General features: G+C 45.7%; 9 protein-coding genes across 9 annotated transcripts; 7 read left to right on the top strand and 2 right to left on the bottom strand.

Annotated features, from left to right (window-relative positions):
- Nucleotides 1-4,589: 4,589 nt before the first annotated feature.
- Nucleotides 4,590-4,889, top strand: LOZ57_006698 (uncharacterized protein; the record flags this gene model as incomplete). The annotated part of the gene is made up of 1 exon (XM_049255713.1): nucleotides 4,590-4,889. One exon carries the CDS (start codon nucleotides 4,590-4,592, stop codon nucleotides 4,887-4,889), a length of 300 nt encoding a protein of 99 aa, XP_049105343.1.
- Nucleotides 4,890-4,914: 25 nt separating this feature from the next.
- Nucleotides 4,915-6,553, bottom strand: LOZ57_006697 (uncharacterized protein; the record flags this gene model as incomplete). The annotated part of the gene is made up of 2 exons (XM_049255712.1): nucleotides 4,915-6,220; nucleotides 6,285-6,553. The coding sequence occupies 2 exons, from the start codon at nucleotides 6,551-6,553 to the stop codon at nucleotides 4,915-4,917; spliced, it is 1,575 nt and encodes a 524-aa protein (XP_049105342.1).
- A 566-nt stretch (nucleotides 6,554-7,119) lies between these two features.
- On the top strand, nucleotides 7,120-8,511 carry LOZ57_006696 (uncharacterized protein; the record flags this gene model as incomplete). The annotated part of the gene is made up of 2 exons (XM_049255711.1): nucleotides 7,120-7,365; nucleotides 7,429-8,511. 2 exons carry the CDS (start codon nucleotides 7,120-7,122, stop codon nucleotides 8,509-8,511), a joined length of 1,329 nt encoding a protein of 442 aa, XP_049105341.1.
- Nucleotides 8,512-8,868: 357 nt separating this feature from the next.
- On the top strand, nucleotides 8,869-9,953 carry MEU1 (S-methyl-5-thioadenosine phosphorylase; the record flags this gene model as incomplete). The annotated part of the gene is made up of 3 exons (XM_049255710.1): nucleotides 8,869-8,896; nucleotides 8,961-9,470; nucleotides 9,553-9,953. 3 exons carry the CDS (start codon nucleotides 8,869-8,871, stop codon nucleotides 9,951-9,953), a joined length of 939 nt encoding a protein of 312 aa, XP_049105340.1.
- An 898-nt stretch (nucleotides 9,954-10,851) lies between these two features.
- On the top strand, nucleotides 10,852-11,508 carry LOZ57_006694 (uncharacterized protein; the record flags this gene model as incomplete). The annotated part of the gene is made up of 1 exon (XM_049255709.1): nucleotides 10,852-11,508. The coding sequence occupies one exon, from the start codon at nucleotides 10,852-10,854 to the stop codon at nucleotides 11,506-11,508; it is 657 nt and encodes a 218-aa protein (XP_049105339.1).
- A 1,008-nt stretch (nucleotides 11,509-12,516) lies between these two features.
- Nucleotides 12,517-15,232, top strand: LOZ57_006693 (uncharacterized protein; the record flags this gene model as incomplete). Its single annotated transcript, XM_049255708.1, has 3 exons — nucleotides 12,517-13,248; nucleotides 13,340-13,591; nucleotides 13,649-15,232. The coding sequence occupies 3 exons, from the start codon at nucleotides 12,517-12,519 to the stop codon at nucleotides 15,230-15,232; spliced, it is 2,568 nt and encodes an 855-aa protein (XP_049105338.1).
- A 427-nt stretch (nucleotides 15,233-15,659) lies between these two features.
- saf4 lies at nucleotides 15,660-16,949 on the top strand (the record flags this gene model as incomplete). The annotated part of the gene is made up of 3 exons (XM_049255707.1): nucleotides 15,660-15,672; nucleotides 15,735-15,744; nucleotides 15,797-16,949. 3 exons carry the CDS (start codon nucleotides 15,660-15,662, stop codon nucleotides 16,947-16,949), a joined length of 1,176 nt encoding a protein of 391 aa, XP_049105337.1.
- A 329-nt stretch (nucleotides 16,950-17,278) lies between these two features.
- RRD1 (Serine/threonine-protein phosphatase 2A activator 1) lies at nucleotides 17,279-18,847 on the bottom strand (the record flags this gene model as incomplete). Its single annotated transcript, XM_049255706.1, has 3 exons — nucleotides 17,279-17,731; nucleotides 17,785-18,136; nucleotides 18,201-18,847. 3 exons carry the CDS (start codon nucleotides 18,845-18,847, stop codon nucleotides 17,279-17,281), a joined length of 1,452 nt encoding a protein of 483 aa, XP_049105336.1.
- A 325-nt stretch (nucleotides 18,848-19,172) lies between these two features.
- Nucleotides 19,173-20,438, top strand: LOZ57_006690 (uncharacterized protein; the record flags this gene model as incomplete). The annotated part of the gene is made up of 1 exon (XM_049255705.1): nucleotides 19,173-20,438. The coding sequence occupies one exon, from the start codon at nucleotides 19,173-19,175 to the stop codon at nucleotides 20,436-20,438; it is 1,266 nt and encodes a 421-aa protein (XP_049105335.1).
- Nucleotides 20,439-21,546: the final 1,108 nt, after the last annotated feature.

Genomic DNA, 21,546 nt, shown 5'->3' with positions numbered 1-21,546 from the left:
TTCACCAAAACCTTATATATAACTATATACTTATATATTTATATATATTTATATAGTTATCAGTAAGTATATTCTACTAACTAAGCTTTTGTTGTATGAGCTTCTACTGCACATTGACTTGCTCACATAGGTCATCCTCTCAGTGAGGGAGCAAGAAAGCACCTTTTGCATCACTGAATGCATCAATTAAATCTTTATAACTGTCTGATATCTGCAGATTCACATTCATGATGGTGACTTGTTCACTTTTATGAATCCTCATTACATAGAAGGGTTTACCACCATCAACAAGTTCATTTAGAGAAACTGACTTGATTTTTGTCATAGGGTCTAATCCACCCTGCTTACAAAACTCAAGTGACAGATTTCCAAATGAAACAACAGAATCATGACAGTGTAGTCAGAAGAGACCTAACATCATATTCTCAGATATATCAGCAATCAATGCTTGCTCATTAAACATCTGTCAATTACTCATAGTATCTTGTGCCTCAAAGAAAATGTTCATAATTTCTTCAGATACTAACTTTGAATGATTCTTTCCTGCAGTCTCCATCTCAACATTCATCTTATGAATCTTCAGACCCAGTCTTACTGCAAGCTTCAGACTTATGATCAGAAAGAAACATAGTGAGTCTGCTGCAGCAGTTCACTTAACTTCTTTTTCTATCTCAGAGTTATGAACTCTGGTGAACAATGTGATTGAGAAAACAACTTGTAGCTCAGACAACTTCAATTGCTTGATATTCATTCTATCTACAGACTGCTTCCCAAATCTCTATTTCTTCTTTGGCTTGATGCACTTATCCACATAGTGATCAGTCTCACCACAATTGTAGCAAGCATTCTTATCTGATTTTCCACCTCACTTTGAGTTCATAAACTGGGAATTGAAGATTCTCTGATGTTGGTTTTCTCTCTGTTGTGATGAGATCCAGATCTTGTTTCTATAATTCTAATCTTGTGGTCCACAGACTCAATTTGAATAGAATGGTGTTCCACCACAGTTGGTATTTGTCTCTGAGATGGATTGTGACTTTGGATTGAGATGAGTGGAACTCTTGACACTAGGTCATAATCACATTGCAACTGTCTGAATCTCATTCAGTTTCTCTGGAAGATTCTTCTGTTCATTCAGCTTATTGCACATAGGTTTGTCATATTGCCATAGAAAAAGGTGTTTGATGAACTTATCCACACTCTGTGTCTCTTCATCCACTTGTTGCAAATGTTGTTGGAATCATTGCAATCAGTCAAAGTCTGATTCATCATCTCTTTTACAAAGGTGAAAAAGATTTCTCCAGGCTAATCAGGTTCAGTTTTCAGAATCATCTAGTCATAAAAGTAGAAATTGTTTGAGTTCAGTTCAGGTGTTCAGAGTGGAATTCTGAACTGAGTGTGATTCTCAAAGATCTTTCTCATTATAGTTCAATTCTGTGACTGCATACTTCAGAGTTTCATTGTTGTCCAGACCACTAGCATCTCAGATGAATTTTATTTGGGAGATAAACTGTCAGTAGACTGTATAGTTCTTGATCTGATAGTTGGTCTTGTGTTGTGAAGGCTTGATGACTGAACTCTTCTTTGGAGGATTTGGATTAGAGGTCAGAACATTAAGTGATTCTGTTCATCCATGCTTTCTATTCAGGGTTTGTAAATTCTGCTGTAGTTCTTGAATTCTCTCCATGAGATGTATCCACTCTCTTAAGTTCTCAAGAGATTCTGTGTTCTCTGAGGGTGGTTCCTCAGTCTGGGTTATGCTTTTATCCAGATTTATTGTTGCACTTGGTGTCTTGGCTAACTCTGGTACTGAGAAAAGGGTTGAGGATTCAGTTTGGTCTCAGTTGTTCTGCCTTGTGAAAACCATTGTCAGGCCATCTGCTTATTTGAGGAAGTGGCAAACTGTGAGGCTTGGGTGGTTGCAGATAATGTGGCAATGGCTTACAGTCTTCATAAATGTGGTTAGATTGAGTGAGAAGTGGTTATGAAGGGATCTAAGCATGAGAGAGAGAGAGATAACTTGTATTGCTACAACAGTATCTAGAGTCTCTAGATATGTTGTCACTGATCTTTGTAAAGAAGTGTCTGTGGCAGATTTTGTGTGTTCAGCTTTGCTAGTATGATCATGTGATCAGTCATGAAGTTTATGAACCCCAGATGCCATGAAGCATGATCATCTAAGCATCAAAAAGGTTTTATGAACCTCTTTTAGATGATGAAATGAATGTAAGAAGGCTGCAGCATGGAGTCTTACAATGAATCATGAATTCATTGAATAACACATTGAATATCATCAATTAGATGTTTTGGAACTTTGGTTGGTGGTGGTACTGAATGTGTATGAATGCCATAGCTGATGAAAAGCAGATGGGATGAAGTGTTGTGATCTGGAATCACAACAACAAATTCAACTTCACATGACTGAATAGTAATAGTTTGCTCCCCAAGATGATCATGATGTGCTGATGATAACTGATAAGAATCAAACACAGTAATAGATGGAAGAGTGTCATACAACAATGTTTTATTCATGATGCAACTGATAGGATCTGGGAGCAATGTTGTTGTATAACTAAAGTTGGGTCATTGACAAGATGTTTTAGAAGATCTCAATTTAAGTCTGCAGATATATTTCAAAAAAAATGAGTTTTTTCATCTTCTCTCTGCCAGATCTTGCAATCAATATAGTAAGTACTGATAGCACTCAGTTATGTCTGTCTTCATCAGTCAATGCACAATTGATCACTGTAACATTCTGACTCACTGCATGTCTCTTAATGTAACTGACATCAGAACTTAAATTGATTTCAGATGATATGTTCATCAGAAATATTGTCTAGTTCTAACTGAATCTCATCAGTAAGCTCTGATAGATGCTCTGTTATTTCTATATCAAGCTGTGCATAATTGATAACATGTGTATGTTCAATCTAGCAAAGCTCTGATCTTGCTTTTGAACAAATCTTGACACCAGAACACTGATATTTAATAACTTTGCATGAAACATCAAGAAATGGAGAATGAGCTCATTATGTAGTGTGATCATTCTGATTTTCATGTCCATATTGTATCTAGTTCATGTCAGTAAAATTCAGTTATCATCAGCTGTCATTGAATAAATATCATTGAATGTAGTTGCTGAATATTTTCAGTTGACATTTTTTCTGTGTTCACACAATATGTGTAGTCATATATCTCAGTGTTTGGATATTGTGGTAGAAACTGAACATGTTCAATTTTCATAGTTGTTGAGTGCTGTGAGAATCTATCTTGAACAATCAATTGTATTGAATTGTTATTGATAACATCTAACTAATGACAGTTAGTATCTTGTCTCATGCAGCTCATTTAATAGACATACAACAGTAAATTTATGATAACTATCATCTTCATTTATTGCATCTTCATCAATCTCATATGTAAATTCAAAATTAAATGTTTGTGCTAGCTCTGTACTTGCCTCCATGTTGCAGACCAAGTGGTAGACATCAGTATAAACTAGAAGCATGTAATTAGAATGTCAATAATAAGACAATATCTTAATGAATAAATATCAAATATATCTGCATTCTGATATATGCTATCAGTAGCAACTGGACAAGAAATATTTTCAACAACATTAAAGTGATAGACAGCATAGTAGACAGAGATAATCTACATCATTGTTGATATTGTTTGTCACTGACATCTATCAGTAGCAATTAGATAATGAATATTTCTGACAACAACATTGAAGTGATGCAGCAGAATAGACAGATATAATCTACATCATTGTTAATATTATTTGTCACTGACATCTATCAGTAGTAATCAGACAATGAATATTTTCAACAACAACATTGAAGTGATGCAGCAGAATAGATGAATGTAATCTACATCACTGTTAATGTGACTTCTTATTGATTCTTATTAGTAGTAATCAGATAGTAGAAAAGTATGACCACTCATCATCTTACAACATCATACTGAGCATCTTTATAAGTGATCATTTTGTTACAGTTACTACATTCTAAGTTCTTTCAAGATCTTCTAATACTTCTAGTAATATTTAGTAACTTAATCTGATTATACAATGCCAAGATCTGTTGAGCCACTTCACAATGTCTGGAGACAGTTCAACCCACATCATACCAATTGCGCACTGGTAACATCTGTGTTTGGAACCAGTAATTACCAGTTAAGATGCCTGTTGACCACATGCCTGGGCACCTGGGGACCTGCGAACGGGACTGCATAAGAGGCTATGAAAAATAATGAATAACACCCACCCACCCACCCACCCACCACAGAAACAGTGCTAGAAACACATATAACAAAGATAATAAGAAAAGAGAGAATGATAGCCTATGCTATTCAGTTATTGAGTACACAGGGGTCACATTGACCTGGCTGGGCCCTCTCAACAGTCCAAGCAAAGAACTGCCAGCCTGCATGGATATTACCCCGCCTCAGCCCCTCAGCCCTTTACATACAGACCGAAAAAAGGTGGTGTGGGTTCCTTGGCCATGTCATCTGTCTCATACATCAGACAATATCCTTCTTATTGTTTATCTAGCCCTCTGCTGCGATAAGGTATTGATTAAATTACAATGGCAACTTCTGGAGATTCGTTGTTAGACGATATCAAAAGAGGGCTGGAAGAAAAAGAGAAGAAACTGGAAGCGCTGCAGGATGAAGGTGAAAACATTACAAATTTTATTGCTTTCTTGGTGCAGCGAAAAGCTTCCCTCGAACAGCTTAGTACCAAAGCGAGGGCGGCGCAAAACGCCCGCGATGCTGAAATAACGGGTGCAACCATTGATATGCAAATCCAAAATGAAGAAGAGAAACTGCGCGGAATCAAAGCTGATCTGAAGAGTCTTCGAGATGCAATTGAGCTGCTCCGTTAATACAGTAATAATGCCCCTTGGCACTTTATTTTATGGATCTGCCGCTGATAATGCGGATCGCAGATACAGCACTGAAGGCTATAATCAGCCACGTACCTGCAGTTAAAAGCTCCTTCGTGGTGGAAGTATCTAGAACCGTGCACGCTGGGTGCTGGGCTTGGGGTTCCTGTTGAGAGTCAAATACATCCCGCATCACTTCGGCATTCTTAGTCTCTCTTTCTTTAAAGGCCTTCGCCAGCCAGGACAATTCTTCGGCCGTGGTTGCTGGCACGATGGTTCTCGGCTCTATGCCTAACTCTTGTAGCTCCCTCTTGTACTTTTCGTACTCTTCCACTTTATTCCTCACAGCCTGGAGATTGGGCTTTCGAATGTCAAGCTCAAAGAAAGCCCGTACTCGCTCTTTATTGCCATTCTGGCCATAGTAGTGACTATCTAAAACTTTCCAGTAGATGTTTGAGAAACAGTGGGGGGCTAGAAGTCCCAAAGGAAGGAGATAGTCCTGAATCAAGGATAAGCGCTCCCAATATTTTGACAGAGGAAGATCACGTATCAAAAGTCTTTTGGGATTATGAAAAGCATGTTCCTGCCAGCCCAGTTCAAATGTAAAGGTATAAACAGCTTCAAGATACCCAACTGAGGAGATTTTGTCTGAAATTTGAACAACGTCTTGATTTGTAAGCCAGGATGGAGGAACAAACATTTGAACTGGAACAGTGTGGCTCCACTCCCAGTCTAAAACTGAGATGATGTTCAAATCATCATCAATGATAATGTTTGGTGGACGAAGATCACCATGCATTAAAACAAATGGTCCATTATTGGTTTCAGGTTGAACCCACTCCATCAGAATTCCCTGGCAGGCATATATACTGTACAAGTATAGTTGAGCATCACTCTCATTTAGAATAGAATCACGGCCGCGGTAAAAGTCATTGAACATTAGTCTTACTATCATGTAAACATAATCGATAGTTGACTGGAAGGTCTGATCAGGAGCCAGGAAGCGGCAAAAATCCAGACCACTAATCTCTTGTTCATTGATATCAATGGTTAATGGACGGTTGCTGGCGAATATCCAGTTTCCATCTTCAGTCAGAGTGAGAGCCCCAATTCTATCAAATTGTTGCCGGTATAACTGAATATAGATATCACTTATTTGAGCATAGAGGCGTCGCCGTTTCTTCCGCTCTAAAGAAGTGAATTTTATAGAATGCATTGTGTTCCCCTCTATATACTCGATAATCAGGAATGGAAGGCCTAGGATGTTGTCACTAGTAATTGAGTAGTGGTGGATGCGAGGAATAGGGATAGTAGTTTTTTCAGTGATGTACCTATCTTTAGTTAGCACGACAATGAGCTCGAATCCTGGCCACTGATTCGCTTGACAAGACTTACTTCATGGTCGCAATTTCACTCCGCATCTTTTCCTCTGGAAACGCCAATCGGGGAAGTAATGGAATCCTGATCATCCACTTCTCGGCCTCATTCTTGAAAACAACTGGGATACAAACATTGTAACTTCCCCTTTTCCACTCTCCAAGGATAGAACAGGCGGCTTTGTTTGGATGGCATGATGAGGCCAAATCACATGCTTTCACAGGGTCAATTGCAGCAACAAAATCATCACAGGCTGCATCAATTCTGTGTTCTGTTATTTTGTCCATGGGTTGTTACAAGGCAGTGAGAAAGAAGGTAGACAAAGAGGCACTCTCAATAGAAGATGATAAAAATTACTATTTGGACTCCGTACTCTGCAGCTAGTTAGTTCACCACTAACTAACTATGTTGTTACCTGCGCCACGCGCCCATTGGTATGTACGGAAGTACAAAGTATAGAGAGAGTAGTGAGAGGTAAACTAAGGAGTACGGAGTACTCTGTACGGAGTAGTTGCTATTAACTAACTAATTAACTAGTTAAGTTAACTAAATACTCCGTACTCCGTACGGAGCAACTAACTAGTTAATTATGTAACTAACTAACTAGTTAACTAGTTAACTACCTAGTTACGGAGTACTCCGTAACTAACTACTTAGGTTAACTACCTAAAAGTTAACGAACAAAAGCCATACTCCGTACGGAGTACTCCGTAGATAGCTAAAATAATGTCGTACACTAAGTTCTTTTCGACAGCGTAGTCTGAACGGAGTACAGAGTAGCAGTCAGCAACGCGCAAGCCTGCCGTTGATTTTTATTTCATCTGTCTATATATTTCACTTGCTACCTGACATTATGCCAAAGCGCAAGCTCGATGAGACCGAAGAAAGCACATCTTTCAACCCAAAGGAGCGAAAGTTGACACTCAGAGCAGCTCGTTTGGAGCAGAAGATCGAATATGGCACACTGCAGATACACAAAGCCCTTAAAACTGCGCGGGGTTTTGAGCGTCAAAAGCTAGGAAGGCGCCAAAAGACGGCGCAGTTGAAGTCTGACAAGGCCCTGCTCTCACGACTCACAGAAGAGGTGCAGGCTTTGAAGGTGAGATGACTGTGAGGTTTTATAATTTCCCGCAATAACTCCTACTAATTGGTACGTCAATAGTCACTGGATCTTTTACAAATCTCACAGAGGCACCTAATAAAGCAGCTAGTGAAGACGAAGCGAATCGCAGACTCACCAGTCCTTGCCCAGCTAGATATTTCCAGGCAAAATCTGTTCGACGGAAGTAAGGATGGACCTGCAGCAAATGTTACAGCGCGCTTATACAATTCCAATCCTGTCAAGACAATTATGCCGGGCATAATGGCTGGCATTCGGGAAATATTGGGCTTGGACGATACCAAATCTTCAACTGAGGTAAAGCCCGACGAGAGGAAAATGATCGATTGTGCCAGAAGGACAGCTCTGGAGCATGACACAGATACCCCAATACGGAAGGCACTTGCCATTGATGAAGATAGCAATGTGTCTGGGGGTTACAATGACGAGCTTGACCTCGAGCAGTTTGAAAATCGCATCGCCTCAAGTTCGGGTTCGGAATTTGCCAGCAACGATAGTGATCGTGGGGGACAAAGTGATATTGATAATGAGAACAGTCACCAGAATAGCTTAGCCTATGACCCCGTAAAGGATTTGACGCTTTCCCCTACCCCCTCAATCGCCGATTCAGACTCCCCTCCAGCGACTGCGACAAAGACCAAGAAGCCCTCAAAGTCGAAGGACAAAGCATCAGAAACTACATTTTTACCTTCCCTTACAATGGGTGGATACTGGTCCGGCACGGAGTCCGAAGCGGAGGACGATGAGGCCGCCGAAGCCATTGCACCACGGAAGAACCGAATGGGCCAGCAAGCTCGGCGAAAATTGTGGGAGAAGAAGTACGGTGCAAGCGCCAACCATGTGCGTAAGCAGACCGAAAGCAGCGCTCGCGATAGCGGTTGGGACATGCGTCGAGGGGCAATGTCGCAGGAAGACCGAAGACGCGGGCGTGGTAATGGTAGGCGGGTTGCTGGTCATCATTCTAGGGTAGACCATAAAAGCGCCCCTCGGCCTGCGAATCCGCCTAGGCAAATTCAACCACCGCGGGAGCAGAAACCACTGCATCCTTCATGGGAGGCAGCGAGACTAGCCAAGGAGAAAAAGAATCAGGCAAGCTTTCAGGGGAAAAAAGTTGTATTCGACTGATGTTACGCAGATAGCAAGAGAATCAGAAATGTGTCTTATTGTAGATCTCGGAGTACACAAACAAGTCTCTTCGAGCAGTATCACCCTGCTGTTGATATCAAACCATCAACCCCGTTTCGCTGCGAACCGGAAGTACCCTCGAAGCCCTAATCTTATCTCCGCGTGGCCGTTTAAGCTTTGCCGCCCCCTACTGGCCCGGGGCGCGCCCTCCCCGCTACCGAAGGCTGCCCCTCCATCTCCGCGCTGAAAAACCCCGTCGCGCGCCGCATGCAAGCCCTGCGCCGTTGCATTGCCCTCTCCGCCAGACCCTATCCGTACCGACGAGCCATCGAGAGCCCGAAACAAAGAGCTAGGAGAATGGCGGAACTTCCCACCACATACGCTGGTATGCTCCCTCCCCTGACTTGCCCCCCGCGCGCATCATTCGGTCGCTCACATTCTCTGCTCAGATCCTGTCCATATCGGTGTTATCGGAGGCACGGGCCTGCGCGAGCTTCCTGGCTTCACTCAAGTCGCATGTCTCACCGTGTCCACGCCATGGGGCAACCCGTCCTCTCCCATCACCGTTCTTCATCACACTTGTTCCACTACCGGCAAGACCGTTCCCATTGCCTTTCTTAGTCGCCACGGCGTTCACCACGAATTCGCACCGCATGAGGTACCAAGCCGTGCCAATATCGCAGCGCTTCGATCTATTGGGGTCCGAAGCATCATCGCGTTCTCTGCCGTGGGCAGCTTGCAGGAAGCCATTAAGCCCAGAGACTTTGTGGTTCCGGATCAAGTAATTGATCGGACAAAAGGTGTGAGGCCGTGGACGTTTTTTGAGGGAGGGGCCGTCGGACACGTTGGCTTCGCAGATCCCTTTGACGAGGGCCTCGCAAAGATTGTTCGCGCTTGTGGGCATAGCCTAGAGGGTGAGGGCGTGGTACTCCACGACCAAGGCACATTGGTCTGCATGGGTACGTATTGATTTTGATCATGTTGCTTATATTTTTGCCCCCATCCCCATGGCTCTTTACTGACCAGGGCTCCGCATCATAGAGGGCCCCCAATTCAGCACCCGCGCAGAGAGCAATCTTTACCGTATCTGGGGCGGCAGCGTAATCAACATGTCTTGTGTTCCCGAGTCGAAACTTGCCCGCGAAGCCGAAATCGCCTATCAAATGATCTGCATGTCAACCGACTACGACTGCTGGCACTGCTCAGAGGAAGACGTGACGGTCGAAATTGTGATGGCCAACATGAAGGCCAATGCAGTCAATGCGCGGAGATTTATCGGCGCCGTCTTGGACGAGCTAACGAAAGACGAGCACCACGATCTTGCTTGGGGCAAACACCTGGAGGGAACAGTAAAGATGGGTCTTAGCACCGTGCCTGGTCACATGAACCCGGAAGCATTAGCGAGGTTGTCTTGGTTGTTCCCCGGGTATTTCAGCAATTAAAGCGGATAGAGATGTTTATTCAACAGTTCATACCCCGTATTCCCTCAACATTTCAACAAAAGCAATCCAGGGGTCAGAGCAAGATCTAGACAGTTAATATCAATCAATAACATTGTTCATTAGCTTGGCGTGTTCTAGATAGTATTTTACTTTGTCATCTGAAGAAATGCATTCTGCAAGGCTAATAGCTGTTCCAGTTTCTTGCTAAATTGGTCGGCTGTTTTAAGAATGGGTTGGAGGTGTACGGAGTAGTTAGTTAACTAGTTGGATAACACAGCAAGACAGCCACTGACATCGCTAGATAGCTAACTGACCACCGAGTACTCCGCGGTTCTATAGTTTACTCAGCCAATTTGTGAGATAACTTGATCATTAAATGTGTATGTACGGAGTAGGTAAAAGACCATTTGTCTTCACCAAACAACCTCATTGTTTCACAACTCCCACTAGCAACGCCGTCGACCTAAAAATAACCACACCTGTATCAAAACTGCGGGATTATGATTACTATTTATCGCGGCGTTTGGAGAACCCGGCATTCTTACTCCGGCTAGGTGCCAGCTAGCTACGAGCCAGCCAACTCCAGCCAGACGATGGCGCTGGCGAGCCGCTGTTATTGGCCGGGCCTGCATACTTCCGAGGCGCTGCCCCTGAATCTGAACATCAAGTTTCCAAGGCGAGGCCGCAAATGCCGCTCAGAAGGCGACAGCGGCCATATAAATCAGGGAGCCGCTGCCAGGACGGCCACGAAATCCCATCCGACCCGTTTCTCTCGTTTGCCTGCTAACTGCTGCCACTCGTTTTTTTAAGACGAAATTGTTTCAAAAGCAAAAAAGACCTCAGTGTTCCGCCCTGCCAAAAAAAGACAAAATAATCCGCCGAAAGTCAGAAATCCAAAATGCTCAGCAAGCTTATTCTTGGCTGCTTAGCGCTGCCTTCCTTCTTCGCATTCGCAAAAACCAATCTCCAGGGCTGCACCAGCACGACCTCGGTGGATTCATTCTCGCGCGCCGTCAACGTGTGGTACGTGCCCGGAACAGGCGAGGTCTGCGAGCTCTTGGACTGCGGTGGCGGCCGCGCCCCGCCCAAGTACAGCGTGCCAGGATGCGCTGCCTACACGGGCACTGAGACGTATTCGCCCCGGTTCCTCGCCCTGCCCACACCATCCTCCGCGTCCTCTACGCCGAAACCTGTTAGCACTGCGAGCGAGGCCGCGTCCGTGCCAACCGACGTGACACCCTCGTCGTCCGTGCCCGCGTCCTCCACTGCCGTCAGCGCGCCCTCAAGCACCAGCTCCCCAGCCGTGACGAGCATGGCCACCGGGCCAACTGAGGCGGCCTCAGGCACCGCTTCAGTGACAAGCGTTTCGGGCCGAATCACCACCAGTTCCTTAGCGATCGCAAACGCAACGAGCATTGTGGTCGTGTCAAAATCCGGGTCAGCGACAGGGAGCATGCCTGCCGTGCAGACCCTGAACGCGGCATCGAGCCGTATGGTTGGAAATGGTGTGGTTGCTGGAACCGTCGTGTTGGTAGGATTATTGGCGATGTTTTAGGGGTAGTTCGAAGCACATGGGAGAGGCGCTTTGTTCTATTATGCTGGTTAAACTAACTAGTTAATAAATAGTCAGCTAGTTAGTTCACACCAACTATCTTCTAGAAGAAACATCTTGCGGACAACTCCACATGACAAACAAAGCATAGGTTTTGTGCCTATCAGTTTGGCATTCTTTGGATTGTGGTACACCTGTGACAAGGCTCACTCCAATGTACTCCCTTTTCCGATCGGCCTGTCCACTGGAATAAGGGAGCAATCCTCCAATATGCAGAATCCCTCAGGCCTTGTGACAACAGAAGGGATGATGATCTGCGCCCAGCCTCGCGGTTCCATCGTGCCGCCCTAATCTATGGTAGAGTCGCAATGAGTTGAAAATTTATCGAGAGCTAACAAGTTAGTCCGGATAATCAATCATGCGACCGTTCTTCGATCGAGAGTCAAGTTGCTATTGCTATTGGGTAATACGCATACCCCAGGGCTTCTGGAATATCTATGTACTGACATTAATTCCATCCTGAGCGACGATGATAGTCTCTATTCTTCATTCTCTCCGTAGAAGAGGCTGCCTTGAAGGATCAAAGACGCGTGGCACACCAACTCATGTTTATCCTGGCTCTGCAGGGTAAGTTCCAGGGTACGAACGAGCTCCCCGGCACAAGTCGCATGGGGGGCGGGGATGCTCTGCCGAACGTACCCTAGTTCTTGAAGGTTAGCGGGATGAGAAACAAGTGATTTTTGTTTCCTCAACTCTCACATGTCATGAGCCATGTTATCGGGCTCCCTTTATTATTTGCAAGATCCGTGGACTCTGGGGATGGATGTATGTACTCCGTACATACATAAGTACACGTACCCCATCTCTCCTGGGGGCTTATTGTAGGATATTTTTCGTGCCCGCTCCAGCTGCAGTGGTTTGTTATGTTCTACCATGACCTAAATCTCTTTCGTTCTGTTTTTTAAAAAATATCTTATTCGTTAATATAGAATGGTTCTATCATATAGGGCCATGACATGGGTTGCTACCCTTCTTGTTTGGCTTGTGTGCCATGTCTATCCATCGATCGCAGTGCCGACGGGTACCGGACATGTTAACACGCGCGCTGACGTTCCAGCCGATTTTCGCTCTCCTCCATACTATCCAACGCCCAGGGGTGGCTGGGTGTCAACTTGGGCAGAAGCATACGCCAAAGCCCATGCAGTCGTTTCTAAAATGACGTTGGCAGAAAAGGTGAATCTTACAACAGGAACTGGCTATTTGATGGGTCAATGCGTTGGCCAGACCGGCAGTGCGCCCCGTTTTGGGATTCCCAGGCTTTGTCTGCAGGACGGGCCGTTGGGGCTTAGAAACACGGACCACAATACTGCATTTCCGGCAGGAATTTCCGTAGGAGCGACTTTCGATAAGAAACTCATGTACGACCGAGGACGGGCCTTGGGTGAAGAGTTCCGTGGAAAAGGCGTTAATATTCACCTAGGACCTTCTGTAGGTCCCCTTGGACGCAAGCCACGGGGTGGACGAAACTGGGAGGGATTTGGCTCAGACCCGTCCCTTCAAGCCATAGCTGGTGCCGAGACCATTAAGGGCGTTCAAAGCACCGGTGTTATTGCAACAATCAAGCACCTGGTGGGAAACGAGCAGGAGATGTATAGGATGACCAACATCATCCAAAGAGCATATTCGGCGAATATTGACGACCGCACTCTGCATGAGCTATACCTGTGGCCATTTGCTGAAGGAGTTCGTGCTGGAGTTGGATCTGTTATGATGGCATATAATGATGTACTGCACACCGCTCCCGCTGGCATTTCATTGCATTAACTATTAATAGGTCAACGGGTCATCAAGTTGCCAAAACAGCATGTTGATGAACGGTATTCTTAAAGATGAACTCGGCTTCCAAGGCTTTGTCATGACAGACTGGTTTGCTCATATTGGGGGTGTCTCTTCCGCTTTAGCAGGCTTGGATATGAGCATGCCAGGCGATGTGACAATCCCATTGTTCGGGGCCAGCTTCTGGGGCGCGGAGCTTTCTCGTTCGGTCTTGAATGGGACAGTCCCTCTTGAACGCCTAAACGACATGGTAAGAGTTAGCGGTAGTATAATTTGTCGATCTTCTCAAGACTGATGTTCTCTTTAGGTGTCTAGAATTGTAGCCACATGGTATAAACTTGGCCAGGACAAAAACTTTCCTTTGCCAAATTTTTCCACTTACACGAACAAAGCAACTGGGCTCATATATCCTGGCGCGCTATTTTCCCCCATTGGAGTTCTGAATCAGTATGTCAATGTACAAAAGGATCACCATAAGTTGGCCCGAGTGATTGCTCGAGATTCGATCACCTTACTGAAGAACGAAGATAACTTGCTGCCTCTGAGTCGCAATCGGTCCCTGAAGGTGTTTGGAACAGATGCGGGCACAAACCCACAGGGTATTAATTCCTGTATTGACAAAGCTTGCAACAAAGGGGTCCTCACAATGGGCTGGGGTAGTGGAACTTCGAATCTTCCGTATCTGATTACACCCGAAGACGCTATTAGAAACATCTCGAATACCGCCGAGTTCTATATCACTGACAGGTTTCCAAATAGAGTCGAAGCAAAGGCAGACGATGTCGCCATTGTTTTCGTGAATGCTAATTCGGGCGAAAATTATTTAATTGTTGAGCTGAACCCCGGAGATCGAACGACTGCACAGCTGAACCTCTGGCATGGCGGAGATGCGTTGATTGAAGCTGCCGCAAAGAAATTTTCAAACGTAGTGGTTGTCGTTCATACCGTGGGTCCTATTCTCATGGACAAGTGGATAGACCTTCCCTCCGTCAAGAGCGTCCTGTTTGCACATCTCCCTGGACAAGAGGCCGGAAATTCCATAACAGACATCTTATTTGGAGATTTCAGTCCGAGTGGTCATCTGCCGTACACTCTTCCGAAAGCAGAGTCTGATTATCCTCAAAGTGTGTCCCTCATTAATCAGCCATTTGGACAGATACAGGACCCCTTCTCGGAAGGACTGTTTATCGATTATCGGCATTTCCAGAAAGCAAACATCACTCCTCAATATCATTTCGGTTATGGTCTGTCGTACACAACATTTGACTTCTCAGACGCTACGTGGGCCGTGCGTACCCCACTCACCGAGTATCCTCCTCCACGCAAGCCAAAGGGTGATGCTCCCGCATATTCTAACAGCATCCCGCCAGCCTCCGAAGTAGAATGGCCAAAGGACTTGAAAAAAATCTGGCGTTATCTGTATCCCTACCTTAACAATCCTTCCAGCATCAAACCAAAGTCGGACTACCCGTATCCAGATGGGTATTCAACGACACCTAAGCCCGGACCACGAGCTGGGGGCGGAGAGGGCGGTAATCCCGCGCTTTGGGACGTGGTCTTCGTAGTATCCGTCAAGGTCACCAATACTGGTAAGAAAGCTGGGCGCGAAGTTGTTCAGTTGTACGTCGAGCTGCCTGTCGATGGCTCCTATCCCACCCCAAAATACCAGCTGCGACAGTTTGAAAAAACGAAATCTCTGCAGCCCGGAGACAGTGAGGTGCTGACTATGGAAATCACGAGAAAGGACGTGAGTGTCTGGGACACGGTGGTGCAAGATTGGAAAGCCCCTCGCGCTGGTCAAGGTGTAAAGCTCTGGATTGGTAAACATGTAGGGGATATGAAGGCAGTTTGTGAGACTGGTATAACAAATAGTTGTCGCTCTTTGGACTAAGGCAGTTGCTGGCACGATGGAAGATGAAAAGGAATCCAATGTACATAGTTAACTAGAGACGAGCATAGCTGCTGTTGAATAGATATGTAGTTTTTCGTCATCCTATCTTGATCATGGGAACTAAAGCGACGTGACTTCGCAATAAAAAGAAAAGGGTAGTAAGGGCCATTTCAAGATAGCTAAGTATGCAATGTAGCGACTGATAGAAGATTTATTGTAACATTTGTAAATGCCAGACAGTCAAGATGGTAAAGCTTAGTTAATACTTCTGAATAGTTACTTAAGAGTTAGTTAAAGTTGCTAGGTTCAACCAGAGAGTAACTAACTAGCTAACTAGCTGCGGAGTAATATTCAATATCTGCTGCCTACAGCCTATTTCAGGGTTTCTTATCACACATCATACGGCTACACCGTAGAGTCTCTCAAGATGCAGGGCTTTAGTACGTGATTTGTTTCTCTTATTGGCTTTGAAGATTTGTGCTGACATGTTTTTCTTTACTAGATATGGGACGGTGGGGCTACATTGTTGGCACTTTTCGAATCGCCTCTCTGACGCATCTTTAGCTATGTCCCTCCCGACCAAGAAGGCCTAACTACCGGTAATAAACTGGCTGGAAAACATGCCCTCGGTTCTCGTGCACGCCATCTTCACACCACCGGTGCGCTGGTCGTGCGATTTGAAATGCCCTTTGCCATATGGTGTTCCACCTGCCAACCGGCAGATTCAGTGCTCATTGGGCAGGGTGTGCGATTCAATGCTGAGAAGAAAAAGATTGGAAACTACTACTCGACGCCTATATATAGCTTTCGGATGAAACATGGGCCATGTGGGGGTTGGATTGAGATCAGAACAGATCCTAAGAATACAGAGTATGTCGTGACGGAGGGAGCCCGGCGAAAAGCTACCAGTGAGTTTACAAAAGGCGAATATGAAGAGGGTGGAATTGGGGAGATCCGGATAAAGCTTCCCGGTGAGGAAGAGGCTGTGGAGGATCCGTTCGCAAAATTTGAGAGTAAGGTTGTTGATAAGAACAAATACGCAACTGCGCAAACCCGGATAGAGGAGCTCCTAGTCAGGCAAGCAAGAGACTGGGAAGACCCGTACGAAAAATCGAGAAATCTGAGACGGTCATTCAGAGAAGGGAGAAAAGGCAGAGAGCGTGCACTCGAGAAAGCGGAAACATTGCGCGACAAAATGAGTCTCGGAATTGACCTAGTCGAAGAGATAGACGATGATGGCATCCGTGCCGGCATGATTGATTTTGGGTCTCCATCTTCGACACCGGCCGAGGGTCTTTCCACACAATCTCGGGCACGGCCGTTGTTCTCTACAGTGGAAGAGCACAATACAAATAATTTGAAAGGGAGCCTGGGAAAGGTCTCTCGCAAACCTGCTGCAGAGGTAGCTACCAAAAAAATAGTTCTATTGAAGGAAGAATTAAAGGGTAACACGAAAGCTGCTATGGATCCGTTCCTTGAGGATATAGACGAAGATTGGAAGCCTGGTGCCAAAAGGCAGAAAAGGAGTGCGAACAATGGCGCTGCTATTCGGGGCAATACTGAAGAGGAATCTACTGTCATGAATCAAACAGATAACAAACTCAATGGTGTAAGTAGGGATAGAAGAACGGCTAGGACCTCGTCGCTAGAAGCTACAAAAGCTTCAGTTCTGTCTAATATGGTGACATTAGTGGATTATGACTCTGATACGGATTGATATGATAGCATTTGCACAGCCCGGTCTCGGTGCATTGTGGGAGTTTTACAACGTTTTTGGGTGGCTAGCATTGTTCTGGTAAGATGGCACTACGGAGTAGAATCATTAAATGAAAAGGTTTATTAGATTCTGAGTGTGAAACTCATTCCGGATGACGTTGTGTATTTCATCATCACTATCATAATTATCTATACCTGGAGACCTGTGTATTACATTCTGTTGAGTGATATTAGATCTTTATCGTACAACTATCGAAGTTCATTACACGGCTACCTAGCAATCCCTATCTCTTAGACCAACTGGCTCAATTTTCATATACTCGCTAGCTGCTACTTTGCCCATGGAGCTTTGGTGGTTGCGGAGTCCGGATCGTACCCGCTTTCTGGCGGCGTTGTCGCAGCCCAGGGTGCTTGGGCCGGTGGGAGAGGATTTAATGTAGAATTTTCTACCGATTGTGAGACCCAAGGAGGCTGCGTGGAAGCAGAGGGGTTACGTAAAATTCCATAACTAGATAGACCTCTTGCAGTAGCAGAGTTTGATGTTTGTGGAGGGCCCATTGAGGCCCAGGGGGCTTTAGTACCCGCGTCCACAGCCGATCTGGAGTCTGATACTGTAGGAGCCGCAGTATTCTTTGGTTGGGAATGACAGGAAGACGACTGGGCAGGCATTAGTGGTGAAGCAGCATTGGGGTCTTTCTCCCAACGGAACAAAGAGCCGAAAGGAAAATGTTGTACGACAGGAAATTTCGATAAAACCTCTGCATTGTACATCTTAATCATTCCCTTAAAAAACAGTCAGTGCATGAACGGGAAATTGCCTCGAAACAGAAAGATACCTTATTGATTTTACCCCATCCATCCTTGATGCCAGATATATCATATAGCATTGGACTATGTTCCCAGAAGGGGCCTTTTTTCACATCATTGATAAAGCTGATCGCCGCAAAATACATATTGGCTTTTCTTTCCCGCTCTACGACATTTGGCTTAGCGGTAGAGCTCGGAGCAGGGGCATCTTCTAAGGAGCCCTCAATAGGTGTTTTTTGTAATGGGCTACATGCCGGTGCCAATTGGGCAGAACCAAGAATATAGGGAATGAAAGAGTGGTCGTCGAGACCCCATACACCGTGGGAGCCGGCAGGTTCGAGGGTATAGGCGATAATCAAATGACGAATGAGTTTTAAATATCTTTTGACAGTAAATAGTTAGTTGACTTATCCCGCGATGCAATATATATCTTAAGCGCACTTACGGTTCTATAACACCAACGACTATACCTCGCTCTTCTGCTCCCGAGTCGCTCGCTGAGAAAGCATTCAGCTTCCACAGGCAAGCAAGAAATGCCAAAAAGCTTAATTCATGCCCTGTGCCATAGTCCAGACGTTGAGGGCTCCCAAAACCGCCGGTAAGATATGCCATCAGTTCCACCTTTGCTGTCACAGAATCTGGGGTTTGTGCCCCACGTAGCAGCACATCAGAGGGCAAGCACTCGTCTAACATGGAACTAGCCCGTAACTCCATCTCCTCAAACCATTTGCGGAAACTAATATTGCCGAATCTCCGTGGCCCCGTGTCAGGAGGAACTTCGATGATTATGGCCTCTAACTTCGTCAGTAGAAGCTGTAATTGCCTCACGGGTTCTGAAAAGCTAATTGCGCATGAACCTAGGGGCCATGTCTGTATCTTTGGTGAACCGTTTTCAATGGTTTTTGTTGGCACCATGGATCGGTTCAGCTGGAGAATAAATGTCATGATATCCCTGTAGGCGAGGGAGGTAAGGAAGGTAGAGACATCTTGGTGGTCATATATTCGTTTGGAAGGCTTTTCGAATGCATGTGGGGCCGTAGAATCCAGGCGTTGAAGTAATGGCGAATTAGGAATATCTCTGGTTGTTGTCATGGTAGAAGTAGATGCTGCGAGCAAATCTGATCAAGATATTGGCGGGTTCCATGACCTATGTAATAATGAAAGATGCCCCACGCAAACAGCTGGACGTGTTGTCAGTTTAGGCCGCGAACTCAAATTGAGCTCACTAAGGAGTACTCCGTACTCCGTAGTTAATTAGTTTGTTGACATTGACCACGAAGCTCCTCGCTGACAAGCTACATAGTAGTTAACTAAACCAACTGAGCATGCTATCGGTAAATACCGTCTCATTATGCATAACTAGTTCATTGTCTAGAAACTTCCAGTGCGGAAATGACCGACCAGACTTGCACTCAGCATGTCCTCTGTGCGCAACCGCAGAGCTGCGACCGTCGAGGCTTGTTCACAACTAACAGTCGATCTACTGAATAGTTTCAAAAACACGCCTCCGCTGCAACGCTCAGCACCGGCGAAACGATTGGCTCGCAGTACGGATATCGGACCCTTGTCCCGAATGGCGTCGCCCACCGGCTCTCTCTCGCCGGTACCCGAAAGAGGTCGCAATCTTCGACGGTTGCCCGCTGTGAATTATTCATTGAAGGCATATGAGAAGCGAATGACGCGAAGGGTGCGAATTGCATCTCAACAGAGCTTTGCATTGAGTGATGAAAGCAGTGGGGAGCAGTCTGCGGATGAGAACGGGGCCATGGCATGGAGATTTCCAAAGAAGAGGAGGGTTGCCAGGGCGGACTACGCCGAACAAGAGACGACCAAAAGCATCGCAGACACGCCGCATGAAGCGATGGATGGAGCTAACATCGATGGAAGTGACTCTACTACGGCACCTCCTCCAGCCCTTGAAGCCAGCCTTCGTAATAGCCCCGCCGATTGGGACATCTCGCCGTGCACTAAGGGCCCCATGCAAGTAGCGCTGTGCCATAACGATGTGGAGAAATACTCTGAAAGCCTTGATGATTTGGAAGACGACTGTTGGTTTACTCGTGACTATTGCTTTTTTAGGGCGGCAAGCCGTGTCTTTGAGCAAGAGGACAACTGGTCAAATCTTGTCCGCGAGGCGGAAGCGATGAGAAATGACGCTGAGAAGCGGAAAATTGGCGTTAATAACCACTCCACGATTCTGCTACTGGCGAGCATATTAGAAGCAAAGAGTATCTACTCTCTTAGTACGGGTGTACGACATGATAACGTGGACGACGCGGAGGTTACAGACAAGGAGGCTGCGATCCTCCATACTATATCTAACAGGCTTATAACCCTTCTATCTCCAGGTAGACTGGATATTCTCCAACGAGAAGCTGCCCCGAAATTTCAAACATTAGTGGAGGAAATACATGGCCATGTCTTTCCAGCGGGTGTGGGCCTGCTTCAGTCATGCCTAATGGCGCACTTTCTTAACAGCAGCTTTTCCAGAAAAGGAATCAACCAGGTATTGTTAATACTGAGGGGATTTTCTGATATGTGCACAATCATCGATCCAAGCAATTATTCAGCTGTACGATTTCCTGACCGACTGGCCGTGGCGAGGGTTCTTTTCCGGTTCTTAGCATACGTGTTTGAAGAACAGAAAAGCAGAAAGGGGGTCGGAACTATGTTGCAGTATTGAATGGAGTTGCATGGAGCTTGGAGCACGGCGTGATTCTCTCAACTTCCCTAGATCGATCCGTCATTGGATGCATTTATTCACCTATAGATATATAGTATGGCAGGGTGATTTCTGTGCAATATAAAATTGTCTTTTATAAGAAATACACATAGCAATGCCTAACAGGGAAATCCCAGTTATATTCGATTTGGCTGACATGGTGGAAGAATGCACTCAGGTATTATCATACGAACGGAGGACCTATTAAGTTTTATGCCGCATCATCGCCTCAGAAATTGCTGCCCAAAAACCATCCTCAATACGCTAGCCCGGAAGGCCCATATCGCACGAGCCATAATACGAGGTGATGGCTGGAACCACGACGTCAACCTTCAGTAGACTGCTGCAGCGCTAGGCAACTTATTGTGCATGAAGGCGTGGGGTTCCCTCACCCTGTTGCCGAGCTGAATGGGAGGCCGATCACTGCGCGAGGGGCGCATGCTCCAGGTATAGTTAGACACAATGACAGCACCGATAAGAACCGCTCTCTGCGACGTTCGAGGGCCCTGAGGATGTCAATAAGGTCCCTTTGCTTTCTCCGTTCGGAGCATTTCGTACACCCCGCACCGTATTTGATCGGCCGTTGCCGCTTTCACGTGACCGGTTCGCTAGTCCGTTGACTAAGAAGCTCCCCTGCCGAACCACAATCCATGGTTTCTCCTTTTCTTCGTCTTGCTGTTTACTTCCAGCGCGCCATTGGCGGTCTGCTTTGTTGTTGGATGTTATACTACTCCCAGATTTTTGCTACCTGCTGGGCTCTCTTTCAATTTCCTTCCGCAGTAATCGTGGCAGTAATTTGACGTGCACTGTGTATGCCCGCTGTTCAATCACAACAGGGGTAACTAAACTATAGTTAACTAGTCAACGACTTGCAAAGATCCTGAAACCCCCGTCTCTGACCGCACACCAATAGGTTTCAAGGACCATCCTGGAAATTCACCAGGACAAGAATCACAGAGCATCTCAGTCCGTCTTTCTTCAACAAATCGGAGCCGCTCCTCCTTCCCTCCACACCATCTTGTCCCGAACGCCTTACCTTTTCCCTTCGTGATCCTCGGTTTCCTTCCAT

This window comes from Ophidiomyces ophidiicola (assembly GCF_022830035.1).
Source record: "Ophidiomyces ophidiicola strain CBS 122913 chromosome Unknown scaffold_50, whole genome shotgun sequence".
Classification (NCBI taxonomy): Eukaryota; Fungi; Ascomycota; class Eurotiomycetes; order Onygenales; family Onygenaceae; genus Ophidiomyces; species Ophidiomyces ophidiicola.
This window is presented reverse-complemented; position numbering and strand designations above follow the sequence as displayed.